This window comes from Achroia grisella, unplaced genomic scaffold, assembly GCF_030625045.1.
Source record: "Achroia grisella isolate CSIRO2021 unplaced genomic scaffold, CSIRO_AGI_Agris_v1 utg640, whole genome shotgun sequence".
In the NCBI taxonomy this organism is placed as follows: Eukaryota; Metazoa; Arthropoda; class Insecta; order Lepidoptera; family Pyralidae; genus Achroia; species Achroia grisella.
The window spans coordinates 6,285,838-6,310,202 of NW_026712977.1; the positions used below are offsets into that span (position 1 = coordinate 6,285,838).

Consider the following 24,365-nt stretch of genomic DNA (forward strand, 5'->3'; position numbering starts at 1 on the left):
AGGAATGCCAACCGTACGAGAAACCAAGTAAAAAAAGGAGATTTTTGACTTTGGTAAGATGACATTTTCGTCCTCATACAAGATTTTACGATATTTTGGCCTATTAAAATCAATTATAGTACTAAGTACGAGGTTAGAGAGATATAATGTGAATCAAGGTACGAGATTATTGAACATTCTATTTCCTAATGTGCGTCTAAATATTTTAAGGTTGGCAACCCTACTGTGTTGTCACACTGCTAGAAACATTTCGTAACAAAATCTACTAAAAATCAATAAATAGAGGAACTACGTAACTTTTTTTTTATGTTATTTTAAGTGAATTTCATAAAATTGATATATATATATATATATATATATATATTATAATATATTTAGATAATCGTATTTAAAATAGTGTAATAAGAAAACAACATTTCACACTTTTGAATCAGAAACACTATTTAACCTGTAGAGCCTGTATATAAAGCAGTAGAAAAATATTTCATCTTCCAATATTTATATATAGGCATATAAGGTAATTTATTCAGATATAATAGTGTTATTCACTTAATATGTAAATAAAATAAAAACTCACCAGTAATTCCTAGATAACTAAATATTTTCTAAAATATAACGATTTATTTCGTCTAATTTTATATCATGCTAAAAAAGAGTGTGAATTTAAACAACTTGGTACCTACTTTATTATTTGCCAAGTAATTAAATTGTATATATAATTGCTTACTAAAAGTTGAATGTTAATAAAATAATATTTATATAATCATACCTATATAAAATAATACGAAATGCGGTTTCCTTTAGTCAGGTGATAAAGGAGTTTCTCATGACACTTCTATGACCGCCGCCTTACCCAGGAATAGCAAAACAGGCTTGATTTTTTTAGATAAATAGTAGTTTTCATCAGAATCGTTTTTAAGCTATGATTTGCCCGAATTAAACTATGTATTTACTATACTAAATGATATACGGAAATCTTACATCTTATAAATAGACAGTATAGATATACGAAAATATTGAGATATGGATACAAGTTGTACATAAATCCAGTCTTTGCAAGAAAATCCTAATGTATCTAATGAACATTTTATTTCAAATTGCATTTATAAGGACCAAATTTAAGACAGCCCACTTCAGATGGCACTGTTGTATTATAGTGAAATTTCTGCTTGTCTATAGTATTTATCTGTGTCTAGTGAGCTGAGCTTCATCTGGGGTTTTGACATTCGTTCTATTCGCCGCTGCCGGGCTTTTGTATAATCTGTTCTTTCTGTCGTGGATTTTTAAGAAGTGCTTATCTATTTGGTCAATAATATATTTTTAAATAATATTATTAAACTATCGTTTGTGTTAAAAGATATAATGGCAGCAGCTTCTAGTCACGAAGAGAGTCTACCTGAAGGATGGGAGGAACGAACAAGTAGAAGCACAGGTAAGCGATTTGCATAAATATACGTTTTGTGAAACTTTAGTAACAAAACGCTCGAACAATACTGTAATTGTTTTTAAATCATGTTAAAAAACATATTATATTGAGTATTGATTGAATAGTGCAGAATTAGGTCAAGTAAAATCAATACCTTTGCACACAAAGGGATTGCACATGTAGGTACCTGCGCATTAACTCTGTCTTTTAGACCGAACTGTAGCTCGCCTATATTATTATAATTACATAGTTTTCAAATACTATTATTTTAATAGGTATATTATTACATATATATAATATTTAATAATTCTTATATATATGTAATAATTCATTTACCATCCATGATTAGATTAATCCATCCACCCCTACTTACAAAACTCTGAGAATTAATATCTCATAAAATATTAATAAAATGACATTAAATAACAAAAAGAAATAGGCTTTCCCTTGGTCCTACAATGTATATAGAAATGTATTGACTTCACCAATTTTACATGCAAGACTTAGTCCACCATCACATTCACAACAAAAATCTGCAGATGTTGGCAAACTGAAGAGGAAACTTCACTACACATCCTATGTGTTGTAGCCCACTCATGCATGAAAATAATATCTCCTTTGGAAAATTTATGCTCTATCCTGCAGATATAATAACCATCACTCCTATAAATATCCTTCAATTCTTGACCCTGATGGGTCTAGGTAGCGAACTCTAAAAAAGGGCAAGTACAATAGATCTTTGTAGGCTGCAGGTGTTTAACAAGATGTGGCACAAAGGCCTGCTATGTAAGATCAAGCAGAGTATCACTCATACTTCTTATTATTCAAATCTTATCAAGAAGGTTAAATATTTTATATGAAAGAAAGTGATGCCACTTCTAATTTTAAAGAACTTTATGCTAGGGTACTTCTGGAATCTGTTCTTGGCCGAATGCTCTACACTTTGTAGACTGCTGATCTACCAGTTACACCTGGGACAATCACAGCTACATTTGCAGACTATACCGCCATACTGGCAAGCAATAAAGATTCCAGACTGGTATTGGAGACCATTCAGAAAGGCCTCAAAAAGGTAAATTAATGACTCCAAAAATGGAAAATAAGCACTGTCTGATCATGGACAACAAGCTCCTCATCCTGAAACCTATTAGGATGTATGGAACTATGGGGGCAGAGAAAGTGATTTCAACATACACTGCAATGCCAATAAAACAAGATCTTAAAAACCATTGCACAAGTACCATGTTACATTACCAATACTGCAGTCCATGGCAACCTTGAAATAAAAACAGTGAAGGAGGAAATTCAGAGTTTGACAGCCAAATATAAGAGACGGTTGATCCATCACCCTAACAAACTCTCTCGACGACTCACTATGGAACAGCATGTGAGACAACAAAACACCATCATATCCCGGAACTAGAAAATCGGCAGTAGCTCTAGGATGCAGATAAGTGGTAGTTTCTAATGGGAACACTCTCTACATGACAGCATCACAGAACAGATTCACATGCTCGTTGGGTTGGGACTGATCGCAATTGTACTCCAAGAAAAAAAAAGTAAGTTGCAGTGACACAGGTCCAAGCACTTCACAATAGCCCAAACAATCCAATAAAAATAAAAATAATTTACTATGTAAAAGTCCAACTATATTGGATTTAAAGTGAAGTCTTTGTATTTTTCTAATAATTTTCAGCAGGAGCCTTTTTAATACCCACTTTAGGGGAGCATTAAAAATAAATCATATGCCATTAAAGACTTATGGTGGACTTCGTCTTTTTTTTTGCTTTTCTATATGGATAAGGAAAGCTATCAAATTTGATAAAAGCTAATTGGTTGATCCAGATAGATGAAGTAAAAACAATAAAAGAAAGAACAGGAATGAGAAAGTGAAATAACTTTTTTAATATCAAGCATTTCTTATTTTCAAATTATAACTTCATTACGTAATTTGTGTGTAATAACAATATTGTCGCAAGTTATATAAACAGTTGTATGGAAGTATTAATTAATTGACATAACTTACCTTGTTATAATGAAATAAACACAATGGAAAGACTTGAACAGACTTAGATTTAAACTAGAAATGGCAGCAATTTCATAATGGACTTGACACGATTTTAACCTTCTCACTCTAGGTCTTTTAAATGCAATGCCAGGTTTCATATTTAACTAAAAAAGCTAATTCTTAAATAATTATTAGGTATAATTTCGGTTGATGATTTAGTTTTAGAAAAATCTTTATTAAAATTATTTATAATTTGAATTTCAGTATTTCATTATATGTTTACTTTACTGTTTTGAAAAAAATTATGATGTCGTCCTAAAACCTATAATTTAGGTTAAGTGAACAATTAATTATATTATATAGGGAGGAGCATAAGTATTTTAGAAAGGCTAGGCAAAAAAGTTTGAGAAACACTGGTGGTATGGTTGAATATTGTCTACTATTCCATAGAAACATGAACATGAGAAAAAATTATATGTATTAATTAGTCTTTTATATAATTTAGATGCTAAGGGGCTTGCGGATTGCTTTGTAGTCTGTTACAATAATAGCATATAAAAAATACAAATAAATAAATAAATTAAGTCTGTGATTTATTCTTTTTATTTTTAGTTATTCTCTCTATTTGTAGTTATTTTCTTTATTTTTAGGAATGACATATTATTTAAATAAGCATACCAGACGATCTCAGTGGGAAAAACCAGATGCGCCAGCGGGCCTCAATGATGATGACGATGACGCTACAGATGCTTTGCGTTGCTCACACTTGCTGGTTAAGCACGTAAAGAGTCGCCGTCCATCTTCTTGGCGTCAAGCTACAATTACGCGTTCAAAGCTTGAAGCTTTATCTTTGATAAAAGGTATACATTATTTTAATTTAGGTTAGGATTTCTATATTGTTATTTGACGACCTCGGTGGTCTAGCGGTCTAGCACACCGCTTTACGACCGATGGTCGCGGGTTCGATTCCTCGCACGGCACAAACAATTTGTATTCATGAGTATAATTGTATGTATCGGTCTGGGTGTTTTCTATGTATAATATGTATATAATTACAAAAAAAATATCTATGTATATGTATAAGTTATCTAGTACCTATAACTCAAGCTTTAACTAGCTTAACTTGGGTCTAGATGGCGCTGTGTGAATTGTCCTGAGATTATTATTATTATTCTTATATATGTCCATTATATATATTCCATTATGCTTATATATGTAATCTACAAATTGTATAAAATAGATATCATGGATAACAGGCTAGTTATGTCTTTGGTTGAATTTACTTTTTGTGTAAAATTGATGCAAATAAATAGCCATGTATGCTGTATGATTGATACAGCACCGTCTAGTCTCAAGAGATTTACTACTAAGACTCTAAATACATTTTTTAATAAAATAAAGCTTCAAAAATTTTACTTTTAAAACTGTTACTCGAGAGTAACTTTTACAAATATCTATCATTAGGTTATGGTATAGTAGACATGATTCATTATCATTATCATAAAACTCATTAAAATCTCATTGCTAGGAAATTATAAACAATACTATTTAATTAGTCTATAGACAATCTATGTAGTCTTAACTACATACTTGAATTTTATTGGTACTTATTTATTTAATTCAGTGAACTCAGCCATAATTTTAAAGTTTACATACTTTACATACGTTTCAGTTTAATACTCAGAAAGTTGCAGAAATGAAATTTTGTGCAATAATACAATATGTTTCTAAATATTTAAACATAGCCTAGTTGTCATTTCACAAATTTTTAAACTTGATGAATGCTAAACTTACAATATTGTTTCTTTTAGAAATTAAGAATAATAATAATAATCAAGTTGTATAGTCTGTTGTTGAGAGCATTCCCAGCATAATGACTAACTTTTGAGTTCCATTTTGATAGATATTTTTTTTATTGGTATAATAAATAAGTTAATGTTAAATTTACCGCAAAAATCATAGTTTCTATATGACACAATTTTGTTTATGTATTAATTATATTAAATATTTGGTTTATGGTTTACTTACAGAATACCGCCAAAGAATTATAAGGAAGGAGATTTCTCTTAAAGATTTGGCCGTAAGCTATTCTGATTGCTCGTCTGCTAGACGCCATGGAGATCTTGGACGCTTCAAGAGAGGCCGCATGCAGAAGGCTTTCGAGGATATAGCCTTCACGCTGAGGATTGGCCAATTGAGCCAACCAGTTGAAACAAGCTCTGGATATCATATCATACTGAGAACAGCTTAAATTCTCAATGTTAAATAAACCCTTTGAGGGTTTTTACGTACCATCTCAAAAACTCCACTCTACTCATTATAACATACTATGTGGCAATGTTATTTAAGCCTAATTTTGTTTATTACTTATGATATTATTTAATATAAAAAGAAAATATAAAACTAGACAATTGTCGAGTGTTACGAGTATATTTCAATTAAAAGTTATAGACGGTCATATTCCTTAAAAAGGACGAGATTGTATTGACGCAATTTATTCATTGAAATTTATTCAAAGTCGATGTCGATAATATATGTGATATTGTTATATTGTTCAACAAAAGTTAAGAGGTATATTGTAATAGGGTATAAAATATGCCTTTATTTTATAGTTTGTTTGTTAATTTTGTATTTACTTTTATTTTATCATTTCATAAACCATAAATGATTATTCACTATGTAATACACGATTATCATTGTGAGTCCTGTCCAATAACCAGTAACTAGAGCATTGTTCTTAGGTGTTGTCTGTCATACATGTCCAATTATAATAATGTTCTCTCATGTAGCTGTTCCAAGCTAATATATAGAATAAACTTTTTGTGCAAGCTGTCAGATAGAAAAATATATAATAACAATTTTGTATATTTTTCTGTTCTATGGCATATAGACGTAATAGATACACATTACACATATAACCATTTTAGTAAATGTTTTCTGTCACAGGTATTCATTGTATTGCTGAATACTTTTGAAATAAATGTATAACTAACTGTACTCTTTAAAAAGTAGGCACCTTTTAATATAGCTACCGGGGTGTACGAAATTGTTAGGTTTCATAGACTAATCATTATATAACTTCTTCTTAATCTAAGAACCAATATTCTACGTTCTACCGTAGGATTTTGTCCATATATGTTGTTGCTCTGAACCAGCTTGGTCTTGTTGGATTAAATTTATAATTGAATTTTGCTTTTCCTTCACTAGAGTTTTCACATATAACTTTTTATTAATTTGTAATCTTATTAATTTAAATTGAATGAAACTTGAAGGAATTGATCTTGGAATGGTTTAAAGACTCTTGATAGACTAGGTAAATTGTTGGTATTGTTAATATCCAACTTCTGGTATAACACTAAAAGTGTAGCCAGTCTATATAAAGATAAATCTGGAAGGTAACCCTAGGAGCCTTGTAATAGAAAAATGCAATGTACTGTGTTAATGAACGTATTACGTCAATGTTGAAAGATTTTTTTATTTTTATAAATCTAATTATTATTTCATAAGCTAAATTCGAATTTATTCAGGAGTTTAGAAGTAATAAACAGACTGATTTTCTCATTTCTATTATTACCTATTAGGAATATCGTCTAATGATATTTAAAAATATGTTTAGATTATAGACTCTGATTACAGGGTTATTATATATTCACTTTTTCTTAGATTTAAGGAGCATTTATATTATCTTTAACTCAAAACTAATTGTTCGGCCTCATTTGGAGGTAATGATTATATTCTATGTCATTCGGTATTGGTGTAAAAGAATCTCTAACAACTGTTGATGTTGGTGTTATTACAACTTCATTTTTTTTCAAATGTCGCTCAGGAAATTTGAATTGTCCATGTAAGATCATCATTTAACAGAGATAGAACGCCATATTAGTTCCTATCCTACTTTTATTGAACTTGCTGTGAGAAAAACAATGAGTTGTTATTTTTTTAAGTATTCTATTTTTTGTTTTTGTTTTAAGAAAATATACTATTAAAGGAGCTATATCGATGTGTAAAATATTCGTCTTTTAATCATTCATAGTCCCATAGATCTTATAAAATTGGGGTTTGGATTAGTCTCTGGGTGTTCGTTTTTTCAATTAAAAGTCTCATTTATTAATTATGTAGATATGTATTGCACACTGGTAACCTCAAACGGTAGTTACCTAGCAAAAATGTGCATATAGTTGATAATTGACAAAACTTCTCACTACTCCTAGACTATATGGGATAACAACAGGTACGGTATATTGTTATTACTATATATTTTTGTTAATTTGTTTTTAATTGTACAAATAGGATCATGCGTATTACCATACTAAAACATAACCTGACAATAAAATGTTATGTTTTGTTATATAAGGTGAGTTCGATATACGTAAAAATTTCGCTCTAAATAGTAAGCATGGGATCATTTAATTTGTGTATGAAATCATAAATAAATCTGTGTCGTGTTATAATTGACACTTAGTTATTTAATGTAACGATTATCCCTTTCTAAATCAGTATCAGGAAAGTATTGTGATAATGGTATTTAATAATAATAATTTCATTTAATAATTGAAGACCATTTGAAATTCACTTATGAAGTTAAAAGCCACCGATCTCCAATAGAGAACAGACTTGTCGTTTTGATTCAATAACTCTGGGGTTTGTTCTGATACAAAAGGGTTGTCAAAATAGTTACAATTATTAATAATAAATACAGCCAATTGATATTTCTCTTTTTGTTTATTGGCTAACTCCTTCAGGTAACGTATAGCCAAATAGGATGAGCTCTTAAGCCCATATATACCGGTAATTAACTGTATGCATAAAGTAGGTACCTATCTTTTAGCGGTGTCCCATCATAAAGAGTTTATTTAAAATATAATACATATTACTTTGTAAACTATAGAAAGGATCTTTGTTAATGAAAACATTTATTTGGATGGAGGCTTGTATTCCCATAGAATCCATAATGCAAGAGATAACAGAAGTTTTACCGTATTATTAACTAAACAGTACCTAAATAAAATGTTGGGTTTACAACAAAAACTTATAAACTATATATTTTATGAACTTCAATTGTACTTGACAATCACATGTTTTATTCTTCAAGAATAGGAAATTATAGCAGTACCTATGCATGGGCGTAACAAGCAAGGAGCACAGGGTGAGGCAGCAGCTGTAAAATATTATGTAACTAGCAAACTAAACCCGCGGTCTTACCTCGATTATTGTTTTCATAAAAAACTAACCGTTTTTTATGAAAACAATAACCCTGTAGTTGCTTGTATCTGTACGTATTTTTTGTGTCTACTGTCTAGCAAGGATGTTATGGATATGAAATTTCGGATAGGTTTTGGATATAGCAATGATTTATTATACCGGATATCTACGGATACAGATATTATTTCGGATCATCCGCTAGTTCCGGATAATTTCGGTTATGGATGTTAATTGTTTAAGTAATTTCAAAAGTAAAATAAGTTGTTAATAATATGGTTACATAACGTGTCTCAATTGGGCTCCGCTCCTATCCGATATTCTCCGAAATTTTTATTTCGGATTCGGTTACGGTTACGAATATTGTTTTATATCGGACATCCGATAGTTTCGGTTACGGTTATGGAGCCCCCTATCATCCCTGCTGTCGAGTATGAACTTTGTTACGTACCGTACTTAATACTTAAATATATATTTTTTTTAATGTTTGGTTAGGTACCTTACAGATCAGAGCCTGCCCCACCAAGGCTACGCCCATGGCAGTATATATGTATGTAATTAAAAAATGCCATTTATATCGAATACCAGTAGTCGTTTAATGTAGTAAAAGTAATTTTGGAGTCATAATATTTTCTACCTACAAATCGCTGCAATGATATGTAGATTCAACAGATTATAAGTTTACAGAGTACTACAGTCTAAAGATAATCTCGTTATCATAGTTAACATATTATGTAAGTGGCCATGGCGGAATCAATCTCGTTAACATTTAAAAGTATAATATCACTACTGAAGTTTACCGTTTTCTATAAAAGAAGTATCATTGAAATTGTACCACGTTTAAAAAAGTTATAAGTCCAATATTTCAAATATCGTAGGTATATAGTGTATACTCGCTGTCACCCGCGACATCGACTTCGTGGGTATTACTTTTTTTATAAAACCATATTTTTTAAAATAAATGTAACCAAAGGTACTACAGTATAAATGTTATACTGCAGTAATTTTGGTTTTATTTGTTTTACCTAATAAGGTATTTGTGAGTGAAGCCACGAGATTTTACGTCCAACCGTTACAGAGTTCAGTTGTCCAGCAAGAACAAACAGACAGTTAAAAATTTATAATATTATTTTTTTATGTAAGTATCGTATATAACAATATAATAATAATATCAGGACATTTCACACTGCTGCATCTCGACCCAAGTTAAGCTAGCTAAAAGTTTTGTTATGGGTAATAGATATCTGATAGAAATACATTGATATTTTTTTTGTTTTCGTTAATGCATACATATTATACCTACAAAACACCCAGACCGATACAAACAATCATATTCATGAATACAAATGTTTCTGCCGTACGAGGAATCGAACCCACGACCATCGGACGTAAAGTGGTGTGCTAAACCACTAGACCATTGAGGCCAATTTAATAATGAGCTGTTAATTTGAAATTACGAACAGACACTTAAATTTTACTTATGTGTATAGGTTTGAAATTACTTAATAGTGGTTTTAATTGACCTGAGTGTTAGTGCGATGTAGGTACTGATAGACCAGTGCAGTGTAGTTTCAATACCAATACTTAACACTATAGTATCCATGGGGAGTTGCTGTCAACCTGACAAAGTACATAGGCAGTAATGGGGATGTTTGTCCCCATTATGCTAACGAGACATAAACAACAGGTGACACCATAAATGAATATTGCTGAGTCGTAACAATCTATAAACGTCGTTTCATTTGAAACTAAGGTTATCCGTCGTTTGCATTTTGTCATTGTGTCTATTTTTATGTCCAGCATTGTTTTTTGACGTCATTAGGGGAGTTGCAAAAGGGGAACAAGTGCATAAAGTAGATAAGTGAGTTCTGAGGGGACTTGTAACAGGCGGTCTCAAGGTCTGCCTTTATTTAGATAAGTCAATCGGTAATATCCGTTGCATACTCCATATTATCTTAGTAGTTGTTAACATCTGTATACGAATGACATACCTACGTATATAAAATCTCTACACAGTTGGGTAATAATCATTATAAGTGTATATATCAATATAGATAAATTATCAATCATTTTGTTAGGAAATGCATCGCATTTATAATGATCATACATACTATTTTAAAACACATTCAAGGTCACTGTAGTTAACTGAAGTGGCTCTTATGGAAAATGGTTTAATATAATGCTTCGTTTGGTTACATTTAATTTTAACAATGGCCTTCATATTTTTATTGTTAGTTTTTGTTCTTTGCAAGAGGGTGTGTAATGTTAGGCACATTTATCTTGATAGCTACAGACTTTTGCAGTCTCCAATGATTTTTCCTGGTATGCCTTACTTTGGTACTATGTTTATATTACTTACCTACTATTTTTATGTGTTTTGTTTTCCTAACTAAGCGTGTATCACGTGCAATATAAGGTGACGTGACGTAGGGAGAGTAGACGTAAGTCAAGATAGATTAGATTTATTAGATTAGACTAGATATTAGGAGTTAGAGTGATTAATAATATGGTATCAGGTAACATACTATATTGAGACTTGACGAATTCTAAATACTAGGCAGTTTTTAAAGAATGTAATTAATAAATGATGCAGGTACTTTATTATCAATAGTTTACTTCTATTAGACAAATTGGTAAAAAGTAAACAATTGAGAATACCAGACATAGATAAATCTGTACATATTTTTTAACTACATGAATAATAGTGCTCCTACCTGCAATAATGACAGCTCTAGCATAGCTGTCATTATTGCAGGAAGGCTAGGCTAGATATACCAGCGATAGTTTCCATGAAAAACCACGTTAGGTCCACGCGACTCTTCATGGAAATTTTGTTGTTTGATGTTGATAAAGTTAACAAGTTGTCAAGGTAGGTGAATTAGTAACAAAGGCGCTACGAGTCCCCAGTTAAAATATAGGTACTAACTAGTTCTTTGAATCGTAGACAAAAAATGCCTCCTATGTTAACCAAAGATAAGATCTAAATATGTGTTAAATATCACTGTAATTCCCAGGATCTTGCAGAACTTGTATCCTTTACTATTGTTATAATAAGTATCTATGTATATGGCATATGTAGTAAGTGTCTAATATAGGTTAACGACGACCATGAAGAAGATGTTATCGTAACTGATACACTGTACGTACTCACTGCCAGAGTAACAATCGAGCGCTATGTTTATTATGTTACTACACTATGTCATATTCATAGATCGAATTTAATAATGTCATTGTGACCTCCAGCATGTAGCTTGGGTAATATAAATTGCCGTAAGAAGATTTTCTGCTGCCAGTAGGTACTAAAGGTTGAGATGAAAAAAGTAGACCTATAGCTCGTCTCCGAATTATTCTTTGTAGGACATGTTTACTGCATTCAGTCAATTTGTAAGTACATAGGTATAGCAGAGTTTTAGAAGAAATTAAATTACTCTCGGAGATTCTCAGAGGTGCGAATTGTTAGGTAATTACTTGTAATGTTAGATAGATAAATTATCATTATAGCTGTCTTTTTCCCAATATCTGGTCAGGTTTTTTTAATAGATGATAATTAAAAGATGCACTCGCTGGCTGGGCACTAGTGGAAGATGATAAGATGAGTATGTGGTCAGGTCAGTTAGCCTTTCATGACAAATTTACCAGAAACTTATCACGATGGTTTCCAGGAGGACCATGTGGAGATCAACATGACATGGTGCATTGCTAGCAATGGGTTCATTAATTTACATTACTAACAATTCCATTCCTTCTGGTGTCGGTTCTACTTGCAAGTGAATATTTTCTAGCAGAGTGAGCTTATAGCTTAGAAATCTGTCTATAACATTTTCTGAATTAGTAGGTTAAGGGTAATGTATCAAAACACAAGCTATTTATTGTATTTTTGCGTCATAGACGTAGATAACATAAGATAATTGGGCTAATGTTAGGTATCTACCAGTGAGTTATGTGGATGATGTAAATTTTGTTGTATTCCTAATAATAGGGACAGTATAATTAATAAATATTGGTATCTTGACCACTTCACAATCGCTGACGATTTTTGGTGACGTGATATTTCGAGCACGTTTAATCATTATCTTAGCTTCATGCATTGATATTTATTTAACTCAATGACCTCATACTTCATACATAGATATTGTTTTTGTCTGCAAATAAAACAATACGCGGCTAATAAATAGTAATTAAAAATGCGAGGTTTATTTAATGAGAAATTATTTGATTATAATTACACGAGGTAAGTTGGACAAAGTCCACCTATGTCAAATAATTTCCAAAACTATATTGTGAATATCGTAGGCTATGGTTCCAAATTACAAGTTTATTTATCTGTAAATGGCTCAAAACAAAGTAGATAAAATTTAGAATGCTCTTAAATTGTGTAGACTGTTTGTCGCCACGGCACCAACGTCCTATAATTCTTATCTAAATACCTAGACTCACCTACTTACTACCTAATCTAATCTATTCTTTCCACGTGTAACTTCGATTAGTTATTTTTGTGAATGATAATCTAATTGTGATCTGGCCTTCTCTTGCGATATACGCGATCGGGGCACCAGTTAGAAATGACAGAATAAGGATGAGGTTACGTCAAATAGTCCTTCGCGGCAAATTAATTAGTAATTAACATCGATGGATTGTTGGAGAGCAACGTGAAGATTAACAGCTACCGCTATAAACAACCCTACAGCTATATTTACATTAGATATGTACCCATCTATCCATTATTTATCGACTAACTTCCTACTGGAAACAAAGTTAGTGTTATGGTGGTGACCTTCATTAAGACTTGGATTGTTTATCCAACTTGTGCTGATTCGACAGTATATTGTGCTTTTAAACTTAATAAATTGTAATAGAGGTGAAATGATTTAACTCATTTATTCCGTTACTAATAATTATACCTACGTATTGTATATTAATTATTAGCACTACTATTCATGAATCTTAATGTATATGTGATTAACTTCGTTTCAGTAAATAAGGTCATCCATATTTGATAATACTGATATGTTTATCTAATTCGATAATCTTCAACTGCATTGCATTTATTGGAACTACTTATGTAGTAGGTTAAAGCACTTCCATAAAGACAAAAATAGAATTGGGTTATCTATCTATATGACACGAATATACAGGTTAGTAGGGAAACATTTGAAGAATTTAAAAATTAAAATAAAAGAATGTAACACTTACGTGAAGTTACAATTCTATACACTAGTATGTTACAAAATGTGAAACACTGTCTGAATGACAGATAAACAATAATGAGACACAACTGCCCAAAATATTTGGTTAATTTTTAATTATCCTTTAATATATATTATTTTATCAATTAATACTTAATTAAATTACATATGAGGATATCTAAAACTACCTTTAATTCTATTGAAATGAAGAAAATACATACATATGAGTAAAACGTTACCTGGTAGTAAGTAGACTGTTATGTATATTATGTAAATGAAAGTACAAACAGAAATGACGATTATTGTTAAGAAAATAGTTGACCATACTAGGACACGCGATAACTGCATGATTATTCAGATACTGTGGGCTTCTGAACCCGACTGTGACAAATGTTTTTAAGAGCAACAAGATAATGTTTTGGTATATGACGCAAATGGTTTGTTATTGTTCAGTTGTGGCAACTTTCCACGTTGTATATGTTGTACTGCATAACTAATTAATTCAAATTAACAGGATGTAAGTACTTAACTCTTTAAAATTGTATTAGTACAACAATAATAATGTCATTAGCGGTATATCCTTTGTAATTACTTTTGATAATTGGCAACTTTTAATCATAATATTTATTTTATATTGCATTTTTAATTTAGAGAAGGTTCGCATAAAATGTATTGTGCAATATTTAAAATGTTTGCACTCCGTAATTTATTTCGATTATGTATCTAAATAAATCTGTTAGATTGTTTTAATCAAAACATTGTTTACCTACTCCTTCTTTTTTTAATAAAATAACGAGAAAAAGATTGTTAACTGCGTGTATAATACACGCAGTTAACTTCTTAACTTAGAATGGCCAACGATTAAGATGCACCAATGACGCAATCTCTTTAAATAATGATTGTGGTCATAACACTAAACAACTTTTATTTTACGAAATAATTAATTGGACAATGTGTAGGTTGGTATATAGTGAATGAAATAACGTATGCACGTTATATAAATAAAGTATCCTATCTATGTATATCAAATCACAAAATAACCCATTGAGATGAATGCACTGTGAATAGACATAATACAAGTTATATCAATACATCCTGTCAACATTATGAAAGTGGATTATTATACCTAGTTTATTATCTGCAAACAGGTTGTACGTTGTTAAGTGCACACACCTCGCGTGCAGATAATATGCAGACCGTACTCAGTGGGTCCACTTATTCATAAATGGATAACTACATAAGTATGTGCATATCTGTAAGAAGATTTAACCTGAAATAAGCTCCTTATATTATTTAGCCTATGTAAAAGTCTACATGGCGTAACATCTTACAGATGCTTTATAGATATAATAGTTCTAGATATTCAAATTATTTTGATAATCTACAGTTTGAAACTTGAAATTTTACCTAATGATGGATTTTATGTAGAAAATATGTATTAAGAAAGTTATTTCGAAATTTCCAGCCCTAAAGGGGGGTTAAAATAAGGATTTAACCGTTCAAAAGAAAACCCGTAAATTCTCAAAACTTGGAAATAGAAACCACGAAATAAATAAGAATATGTTTGGAAATAAATAAATTTTATTTAGAATTGTTTTAAAGACTACCGCCAAGAAGTTTCAATAGGTATTGAAATAAATTTTCATTCATTCGGAAGTAAAAAGAAACAGAGCTTTTTTAAAATAAATGGATACGAACTTCGTCATTTTTGGAATTCTATGAAGTACAAAACTAAATGAATTGATCTGATTGAGTTAAAAACTAAAAATTTCGACTGTGATGCCAATTGTAATGGCAACATCAATTAAGGAAGAAAGTGCACACCAGTGGTGTAGTATAAATATTTGTGTATGTCTATTTAATCCATGATCCCCTGCCTTACAAGTCTTATTCAAATGGATATCCAACAGTCAACAATTGTCATTCTCAGATCTTAGCCCGATCCAATTCTAGTTTCGGGAGGTCCGCAACAACATACCTACGCTACACTTCCCTAGCATTATGGAAGCACTGAAAGATCACGACGTGCTTCTATACTTGCTGGTCTAGTGAGGGCCTACCTATATAATAGGTCTGTGCTTGGTCATCGTGAGGGAGACGGAACGCGAAGTTCCACAGGGGACATTTCTGAGTCTGGTCCTGTGAAGCATTTAGTGTAGTTGCAATCTGCGGGATTCCCTTGTTACGGGCTTACTCACTTTATATTAAGCGGATGATATCCTATTAGAAGCTTGTTTTGCTCACAGCTAGTATGACATTGGGTGTCAGCCACATACACCGAATAGAGCTTCAGGCAGCACTGGTTAAAATCAAAGTCCTTTGCCTTCATTGGCACGAGCGTGCTCGTCCACTACCAGCACGTTTGAAAATGTAAGTAGCAATATAAAAATCATTTCATTAACAATATTATTTATAGATCTATCTATCTATAATATTATTTTTTCATGGATGATAATGGAACCGCCTGCGCTAACGGTTACACTAGGGGGCACCAGGGGAGGATGATAAAATGAGCATGAAGTCTGGTCAGGATCGCCACTATTGCCCACGAATGGTCCGGGAGGCAATTGAAATTAAAAAACATCCCAATTTCAACAGAGAGGATGGCTTAAAATTATCATCTGCATGGAATCCAGTCATAAATAAATTCAATCAAAGTTCAGTAGCATCAATAGTCAATAAGTGTACAGATACCGTGAGTGCTGTGTGTCGCCAACTTTCGTTATACAATCTAGTGCCGGTAGATGAAAAAACTGCTGTTACATATCTACATTGACATCGCTGTTACTCCAGTCAGCTCGTTACCACGGCTAGTGCAACCTAGTCGAAACGTTGAGAGGGGTAAATACCTTTATTTGCTATAAAATTATACGTGTCCGGTAAGACCCCGTTAATAATTTAAATAATGAAGTCAGGTCAGTTTGCCCATCGTGATTAACTAGGAATTAACCACAATAGTTTCCAGGGGGAACCGCATGGAGATCGACCTAACATGATACATTGCTAGCAATGGGGACACTAGACCTTTTACTAACAATCGACCCCTGTTTAATATATTATGTAATGATTGTACTAGTCTGAATGAATGTAAATAGATATTTGTCCCTTATCGAATAATAACAGTAGTCTGAATTGTTAGTTCAATAAGCAAAGCTATTTTCAAAGATTAACATTATACAACAGTTGATTTAACTTTCTTGCCGCCGGAGTCGCGGCGGGCAATCGCCGCGATCCCGTGACTCCGACAATCAATTAGGTATAGTCTGTTTTTTATCTCGGAGACTAAATTGACAGATGTTAATGCCAAATTTTAAAATAGTGTTACCAGCTGTAGCGGGGCAGTGCTGTTTTATATTTGATAAGATTGCTTAAAAGTTTTATACGAAGTTTCCACAACACTTTTGGAAATTTACATAAGTACACTAGTGTTTTCATTATTATCTTTGTATTAGACAACACAAAAATATTTTTTTTGTAGTTTCTGTGCAAAATAATTTTTATGATTTTAAAGTAGAAACTAACATTTTTTTCTTTAAAATAGACTCAAAAGCGATAATATTTGGAATAGGTTTAGAATGAAATATGACAGAATACAATGATCATTTGTTTTAAAAAAGGAACAGTTAATCTTAGTTTTAATGAAATATATGTCAATTAATAAATCTATGAACATACAAAAACGTTTTATTTATTAATACCTATATTTTCTTAATTTTGTGGTAATGGATTTTAAATAAAGACCAATACGTTATTTTGGATTAAGCTTAAAAATGGGTAACTAATATTCATTTCTGATAGTGCCACAACCCTATTTGAAAATCGTAAAAAGGGGTCAACATAGGTAATGTCAAATTTGTTTCCGAAATAAAAAAAACCTAAGCATACCTTTTACGTTTTTAGTGAGTAGAAGTATCACGGTAGGCACCCGTTTACCTCTCCCGGAGAAGCGGGTCCAATAACCCTTATTGGATCCAAATAAAAACAAAAAACTATCTTGAAATAATCATCTGGGATGTATTTTTTCCCATATTACACTTTAATTGTTTTTTCTTAATTATTTATTATTAAGTTGCCTTACTTGCCTTTACTAAGGTTATCAGCTATGACTTCACGTACTTTTTGCAGAATAATGTAATCATAAGGTGAATTGTCAATATATAGCAGACACCAATATGATACAAACAATAAACATTTCCATATTTACTGATTATGTAGCTATGTGCTGATTATAAACATTTGCGTCTGTGTATTATCGATAAGATTTTCAAGAAAAGATTAATATGTCTTCATTTCGCACAGTTTTATCAGTACGACATTATTACAAACTATCGTTTTAAAAATCACAGACTACTAAACACAACGGGATATGCGATCCCTCTTCAAGTTTAAAATACACATTGAACATTATTTGTCCCCAATTTAGCACCGTTATGTTCCAAATAATGTTTAAAAGAATGTAATAATAATTTAACAATTAATTTAACTTTATGTTAAAAGAAATCGATTGAAACTCCATTATTTAATGAAAACCGCAACAAAAGCAATTAAGAACTTTCCAACATTACCGCGCACATACGCACAGACAAAAATGCAGATATTATTTTGGGTTCGTTGAACTCAAAATAATATCTGCATTTTTAGTTATTACATTGATAAAGCCCCCCAATTCATCTCATATTACATCTTTCATGTATAGACAGCAGTAAATTACTTCTTTGTATACCTATAGACTAGCCACGTCTTGTATATTAGGTAGATAAGTCTTTTAGTTTTTATTGTATTTTTTTACCATAGTTCACGTTGTAATTTCTGTTGAGGTGAACTGGCAAAAACTCAACTTGTTGGATTTTTTAACTACGTCTATTAACATAATCTTTATGGAAAGAAGTTGTATATTTAAGAAATTAATTTACCATGTAGTGTAGGTACAATGATACATATCTACATGAGGTTCCAGACTTCTTAAATATAAAATCTCCCGAAATTGGAAAAAGTTCTAGTAGTAACCACAAAAGAGCGGACAAAAGGTTCTTTACTATAAAATTCAATAACGACAGATATAGATACCTACAAATTTACAAATAATAATTTATGTAATACTTCACGTACGTACTTTACAATTGTTCCAAAATTTACAATAATATCATGATATATGGATGATGAGCAATGGATAATATATTAAAGACATATATAATTAGAAATGAGTTTTTAGAAATAGTACTATGTGGGCTTAAATAGTTATTAGTTATATTTTATTATGCATATATATTATTGGCTTAGCTACCCTATTCGACTAACCCTAAATATATACATGTAGGCTACCAACTTCTTATATATAGACTCACACACACAAACACACACATGCACGCACAAACGCTCACATACCCAGCCCACACACCTAGTCGTTTTTTAGTGATCTGCTTTCTATTTTTTTTTCTGATGTAATATTGGTTAGTTTTGTGCCTAGTTGAATTTAGAATTTAGTTCAATATAGGCTCCAGAGCCTATATTGAATTAAAGTCTGAACTAAAAGATTTCTGATTACTGCAACACATGCCTTGAGCTCAGTGCAGGGATAGTTGTTAAACCATGTTATCTATATTCATTAACTAAAAATTGTATAAATAAATATATACATTAGTAATGATACCAATTATTAGAAAATCTTATATTAAGTAGGTGGTTAATATCTGTTTATTTATACGGAAAATACCCAGATCAGATATTTGCGTCATTATAATATATTTTTAAGTATTGTTATTATTTGCGAAAATATAATAGTAGGTAAGTACAAAATAACAATAGCTTTATATTTTATCAAGACTATTTTTTATCGGAATCCGGTTTTATAGCTTGCACTACTGATTTCACGCGTGGCATTCGTGCTCATCATTTACCTATAATATTATTCTTTTATTAGAATAATCAACCATTTCCCAAGATAATGTGTTAATATTCTACATAGATGGAAAAATACATTAACACATTTAAATATAATATTACGCACTTAACTTTAACCCTGAGGCAACTTCAAATGTAGGGATAAGGAATTGATGCTAGAAGCCCAGACACTGGCAATCTACCGTGTTGTGTCGAAGTCCTCATGGTTCCCATTCTGTGTTTTAATAATGGAATAGAGCACCTACGTGCGTTAACCGTTATCCTGTGGGTACCAGCGGAGACTGATAAAGTGAGCATGAGGTCAGGTCAGTTAGTCAAATTCATCAGGAACTTATAATGAAGTTTGATGTGGAGGTGAACCTGGTATAGTAAATTGCTAGCAACAGGGTCATTAATCCACAGTAGTAACAACCCCATAGTACCATAGTACCTAGTGAGGTCGAGAGGAGGGATAGAGGGGGAGGCCATATGCAGTAGATTATAAAAAACGGTGACTATTATCCCATTGCCAAGACGAATTGCCCATTCCATTTACGATATCAGGTCGATCTCCACGTGGAGATCTTCCTCCAAGAAAAAGTCCTGGTGAATTTATCACAATAGGTTAAGTGACCCAATATCATTCTAATCTTATCATGCTTCAGAATATACTGTTAGCGCAGACGATTTCCATTATCAGTTATTGGAAAAAAAATGTAAACAAATAAGTTATTATAGACTTTTTTACTCCTAAGGAAGACGGAAAACATATAATGTAGAAAATTTTCCTGTAGATATTGCTTCTTCTGTAGAATCATTTTCATGCATTTTTCCTAACTTAATAAAATTTATTATTTAAAACAACTTTACTTTTGGATTAGCCAAATAAACTGAACTAAATATATAATTATGTAATTATAATAAATAATAATTATACCTATTTTACCAGTACTGATAAAAAAAATATACTCATAAACTACAACACTTTAGATAAATAAAATGCTTCACAGTCTACAATTGGGTTTTACGGACGGTAAATCTACAAATAGTTCCCATGAAACATTTAATTGATTCTCGTGAGAAGTTTCAAGATGCTATCGGTAGATTTTGTGACATTTCAAAAGATCGAGTTAAAAGGACAGAGCTGGTATCCAGGTGTTACTTCCAATGATAAGAGTAGTACTCCAGGGCCAACCTGTGCTTATGTAAAAGGGGTACGTTGTCTGCAGTCCTGGACTTTTTTCGAGGTGACTAGGGGGTTCTCCAAAGTGTTGGTGTTGACATCTCTAGCACAGTTAGCTAGAGATGTCAACACCAACACTTTTGGAGAAGCATCCAGAAAATAAATACGGAACATACTTCACCCTTGTGTAACTTAAAGAAGTTGGGAGTTTTATCAGTTATGGCTATGACAGTTTCAAGCATATTATTGATAGAAATAATAAATGAAGCAGAATATTGTATAACTATTTAATTTGTGTTTGGTATTCGAGTAAACAAGTGAATACATTTATATCGTAAAGCCAAAAACATTTGTCCGCTAATTTCTCTAAAAATGGACCTAATTGAATATAACAACTGGAAATATTCAGATTTATACGACGTCGTTTTGTTACTTATTTCAGTGACTACGTGTACAATTAGCGTGTTAGTGCAAATATATACCTATTAGGTTATGTAATTTGCCTTAAAATTTTCTCTATGTTTTATGTTGATACTATGCACATTTATATATTTAAATTTTGTTATGAATTGAAATCAAATCTACAATAATTTGTACCTATTCTTCATTTATACATTAACATATTTATTATGATAAAAATGTAACCAAGTTACGAAAGATGGACCTACCTAGTAACAACTCATAGGAATATATTTTTTTATAGTTTTTGCATGTCTCCAGCAGTGTGAATTTTAAAACAAACCTTATACACATCCTACTACATTATTGTTGCTCACACTGATTTTTATTGTAATAACATGGAAATAACAAGGAATATCGTCAGATAATGTGTAAATATGAGTGGGTCATTATCCTAGATTCTCGTTGAATAACATAGAATAGTGAAATATTTAATTTGATATCTAAGTAGTAAAGACAAAAGAATACGATAGTGAAAGAATGGTACTCGGTGGATATGTATATTGGATTCAGGACCATATAAATCAAGATATGATATGAAGAAAATATATAGGGTAGTTTAATTGGTCGAGTAGGACGAATAATTTACCATAAAGGCGATTCAGTTCTAAGTAACCACATTAGTTCACGGTTTTACTATATCATAGATAAATAAGATTGTTTAAAATACAGTAGGAGTGCGAGCACAAGAGATAAACCATGTCCTAGGGTAACATCTAAATATTAGATACTTAATTCTTTACGCTGATAACTTGTTCCCATGGTATAAATTACTATTATCAACAATTTTAGTCTATTATATTTATATTATCTATTATCTATATCTTCATGCTGCACCATATATCTTTTTTATCCTTAAATATATTTTTATGACACATACACATTATATAATCATAGTATAAATATTTGTCATTAAACGACTTCCTAATTAATGTTGATTAACAAAACGAGTGGGATATATTATTAAATAACAGGACGAAACAAGAATATATAATTCATGACAGACAATATTGTTCAAACAAATGCATAGACAATTATTATTAAAATACTAGCTACTTGAACACAACGTCTCAGAGGAAGATTGTCGGTGTTCTCTGTAACCGAAGAGTTAGATATTTATATTAAGATTAGGTTTACTTATGTGATTCTTACTCGAGAAACTAATTTTAACTGCTCGATATCGGAATGTGCCGTCTGCAGTTCTTGGTAATATTTAACTATACCAATACTAACGTGTTGGTACAAACAGAGTACTATGGTATATTCTGTGGTATTACTTCCATAATTCGTGATTATTAAATAAACTAACCGACATTGTAATCGATTGATTTGGTTTATTTTTGATTTTGTTTCCAAACAACAGTACGAAACTGGATTGAGATGAAATCGATACTATGATTAATTAACTATAGCCTGCAGGAGCCAGGGGTAAAACGAATAATAAACAACTACTTATTACAAAGTCTTAACACTATTAATAAATGTTAAGCATATGTTTATTATGATTGAAATACCCAATCATTTGCATCAATGTAAAACACAGATCCAAAAGAAATTCCTACATAGATATTGATAGATATACCTAAATATTTTCGCCTCTCATTTTCTCATATTTTTACCTCCCACTCCTAATAATATAAGCATTCTTTGTGCTATACAATGATATAAAATATATCAACTAGTATCAGAAAAAAAGATAACTTGTATTGAACATCTCATTACGTGTAACTTCATTAATGATATAGAAAAATCTGTTAAGTACAGGTCCGGTTTTTTACTGTATCAGGTTTTTTTTGTGGTATACTACCATATAGGTAACAGATGTTAGATACTTTTTAATAATTTGCATGAGCTAATTGCATGATTGGAGTTTTGTATTAGCTGACTTCGTTGACGTTGTCGTAATTACGTGTTCAAACAATATTTTATCTTGAGATTATTACCTAAATGTTGGAAGAATACAGTATAACTAGATTAATGTAGTATAATACTGTTGTTAATAGCTTACGACATTCTCATACAATGTGCAATTTGGCTCGTGCCATATCTCCGATACTTGCGTGTTGGTGCGTCTTGCTGTTTGTACTGATAATTGTGTAACAATTTCATTGCTTAAAAACTTATATATCATTATATTTTTACAAACTATTGTCCCAGAGAGAACATAACGCTGACTCTGCCAGTACCATCTGCACCATGATCATGCCCGTGGTGCTGTTCGTGTATGCATTCACAAACCGTCAGTTTGTTTGAAACAAACAAAAGGCCTCGGAGGTCTAGCGTTTTAGCTTTACTTTCGATAGTCACAGGTTCTATTTCTCGTATGGTGTTTTCATGAGTATGATTGTTTGTCAGCCTAGGTGTTTTTATGTATATTATGTGTGCATTTACAAAAAAAGTGTATCTAAGTATTTACAACGGTTGTCTAATATCTACCCATAACACAAGGCCTTCTTAGCTTGGGTCCAGATGGCGCTACGTGAATTGGTAGGATTATTATTAGGTATTATTAAGAAATAAATAGATGAAGTAAATCAGAACCAATTAAAATTTTAACATATTGTTTCAGGACAATTTTTAATTGACGGGATTAGCAATTCAAGTAACTATTGTATCAAACTCTAGACATGGGATAGTTTGTATAATTAGATGTAATAACTATACATTTAAAAACATTATTGATGTCAGTCTTGTTATTTAATAGTCAGCCTTGAGGAATTGTAACCACGGCGGTTATTGTTTCGAAAGCGAAAGCAACCACAGTGTTTTTGTTCTATCAATGCTCCTTTTAATATTGAATGATATTAGTAATTGGACCACAGAATACCTAGTACTTAGTAACACCACAGATATAATACATAGTCAGATCTAGTAAGCATAAATATGTAAAAATATGATAATCAACCGAATATACAATTTCCCTTTTTCTAAGCAAATGTGGTAGCGGCTGTTGTAATATTCACCATAGTGCTATCATTATTTTTTTTGTGTTTGTATACTAGATTATTAGACACTAGGTACACA

At 31.4% G+C, this 24,365-nt stretch overlaps 1 protein-coding gene across 1 annotated transcript; it reads left to right on the forward strand.

The window, feature by feature from the left end:
* Positions 1-1,267: 1,267 nt before the first annotated feature.
* LOC131849188 (putative peptidyl-prolyl cis-trans isomerase dodo) lies at positions 1,268-6,594 on the forward strand. Its single transcript, XM_059199193.1, has 3 exons — positions 1,268-1,432; positions 4,085-4,294; positions 5,465-6,594. The coding sequence occupies exons 1-3, from the start codon at positions 1,363-1,365 to the stop codon at positions 5,683-5,685; spliced, it is 501 nt and encodes a 166-aa protein (XP_059055176.1). The 5' UTR covers positions 1,268-1,362; the 3' UTR covers positions 5,686-6,594.
* Positions 6,595-24,365: the final 17,771 nt, after the last annotated feature.

Coding starts and splice junctions, on each gene's coding strand:
- LOC131849188 (XM_059199193.1), top strand. CDS start 1,363: ATGGCAGCAGCTTCTAGTCACGAAGAGAGTCTACCTGAAGGATGGGAG. Junction 1,433..4,084: donor ACGAACAAGTAGAAGCACAG/GTAAGCGATTTG, acceptor CTTTATTTTTAG/GAATGACATATTATTTAAAT. Junction 4,295..5,464: donor AGCTTTATCTTTGATAAAAG/GTATACATTATT, acceptor GTTTACTTACAG/AATACCGCCAAAGAATTATA.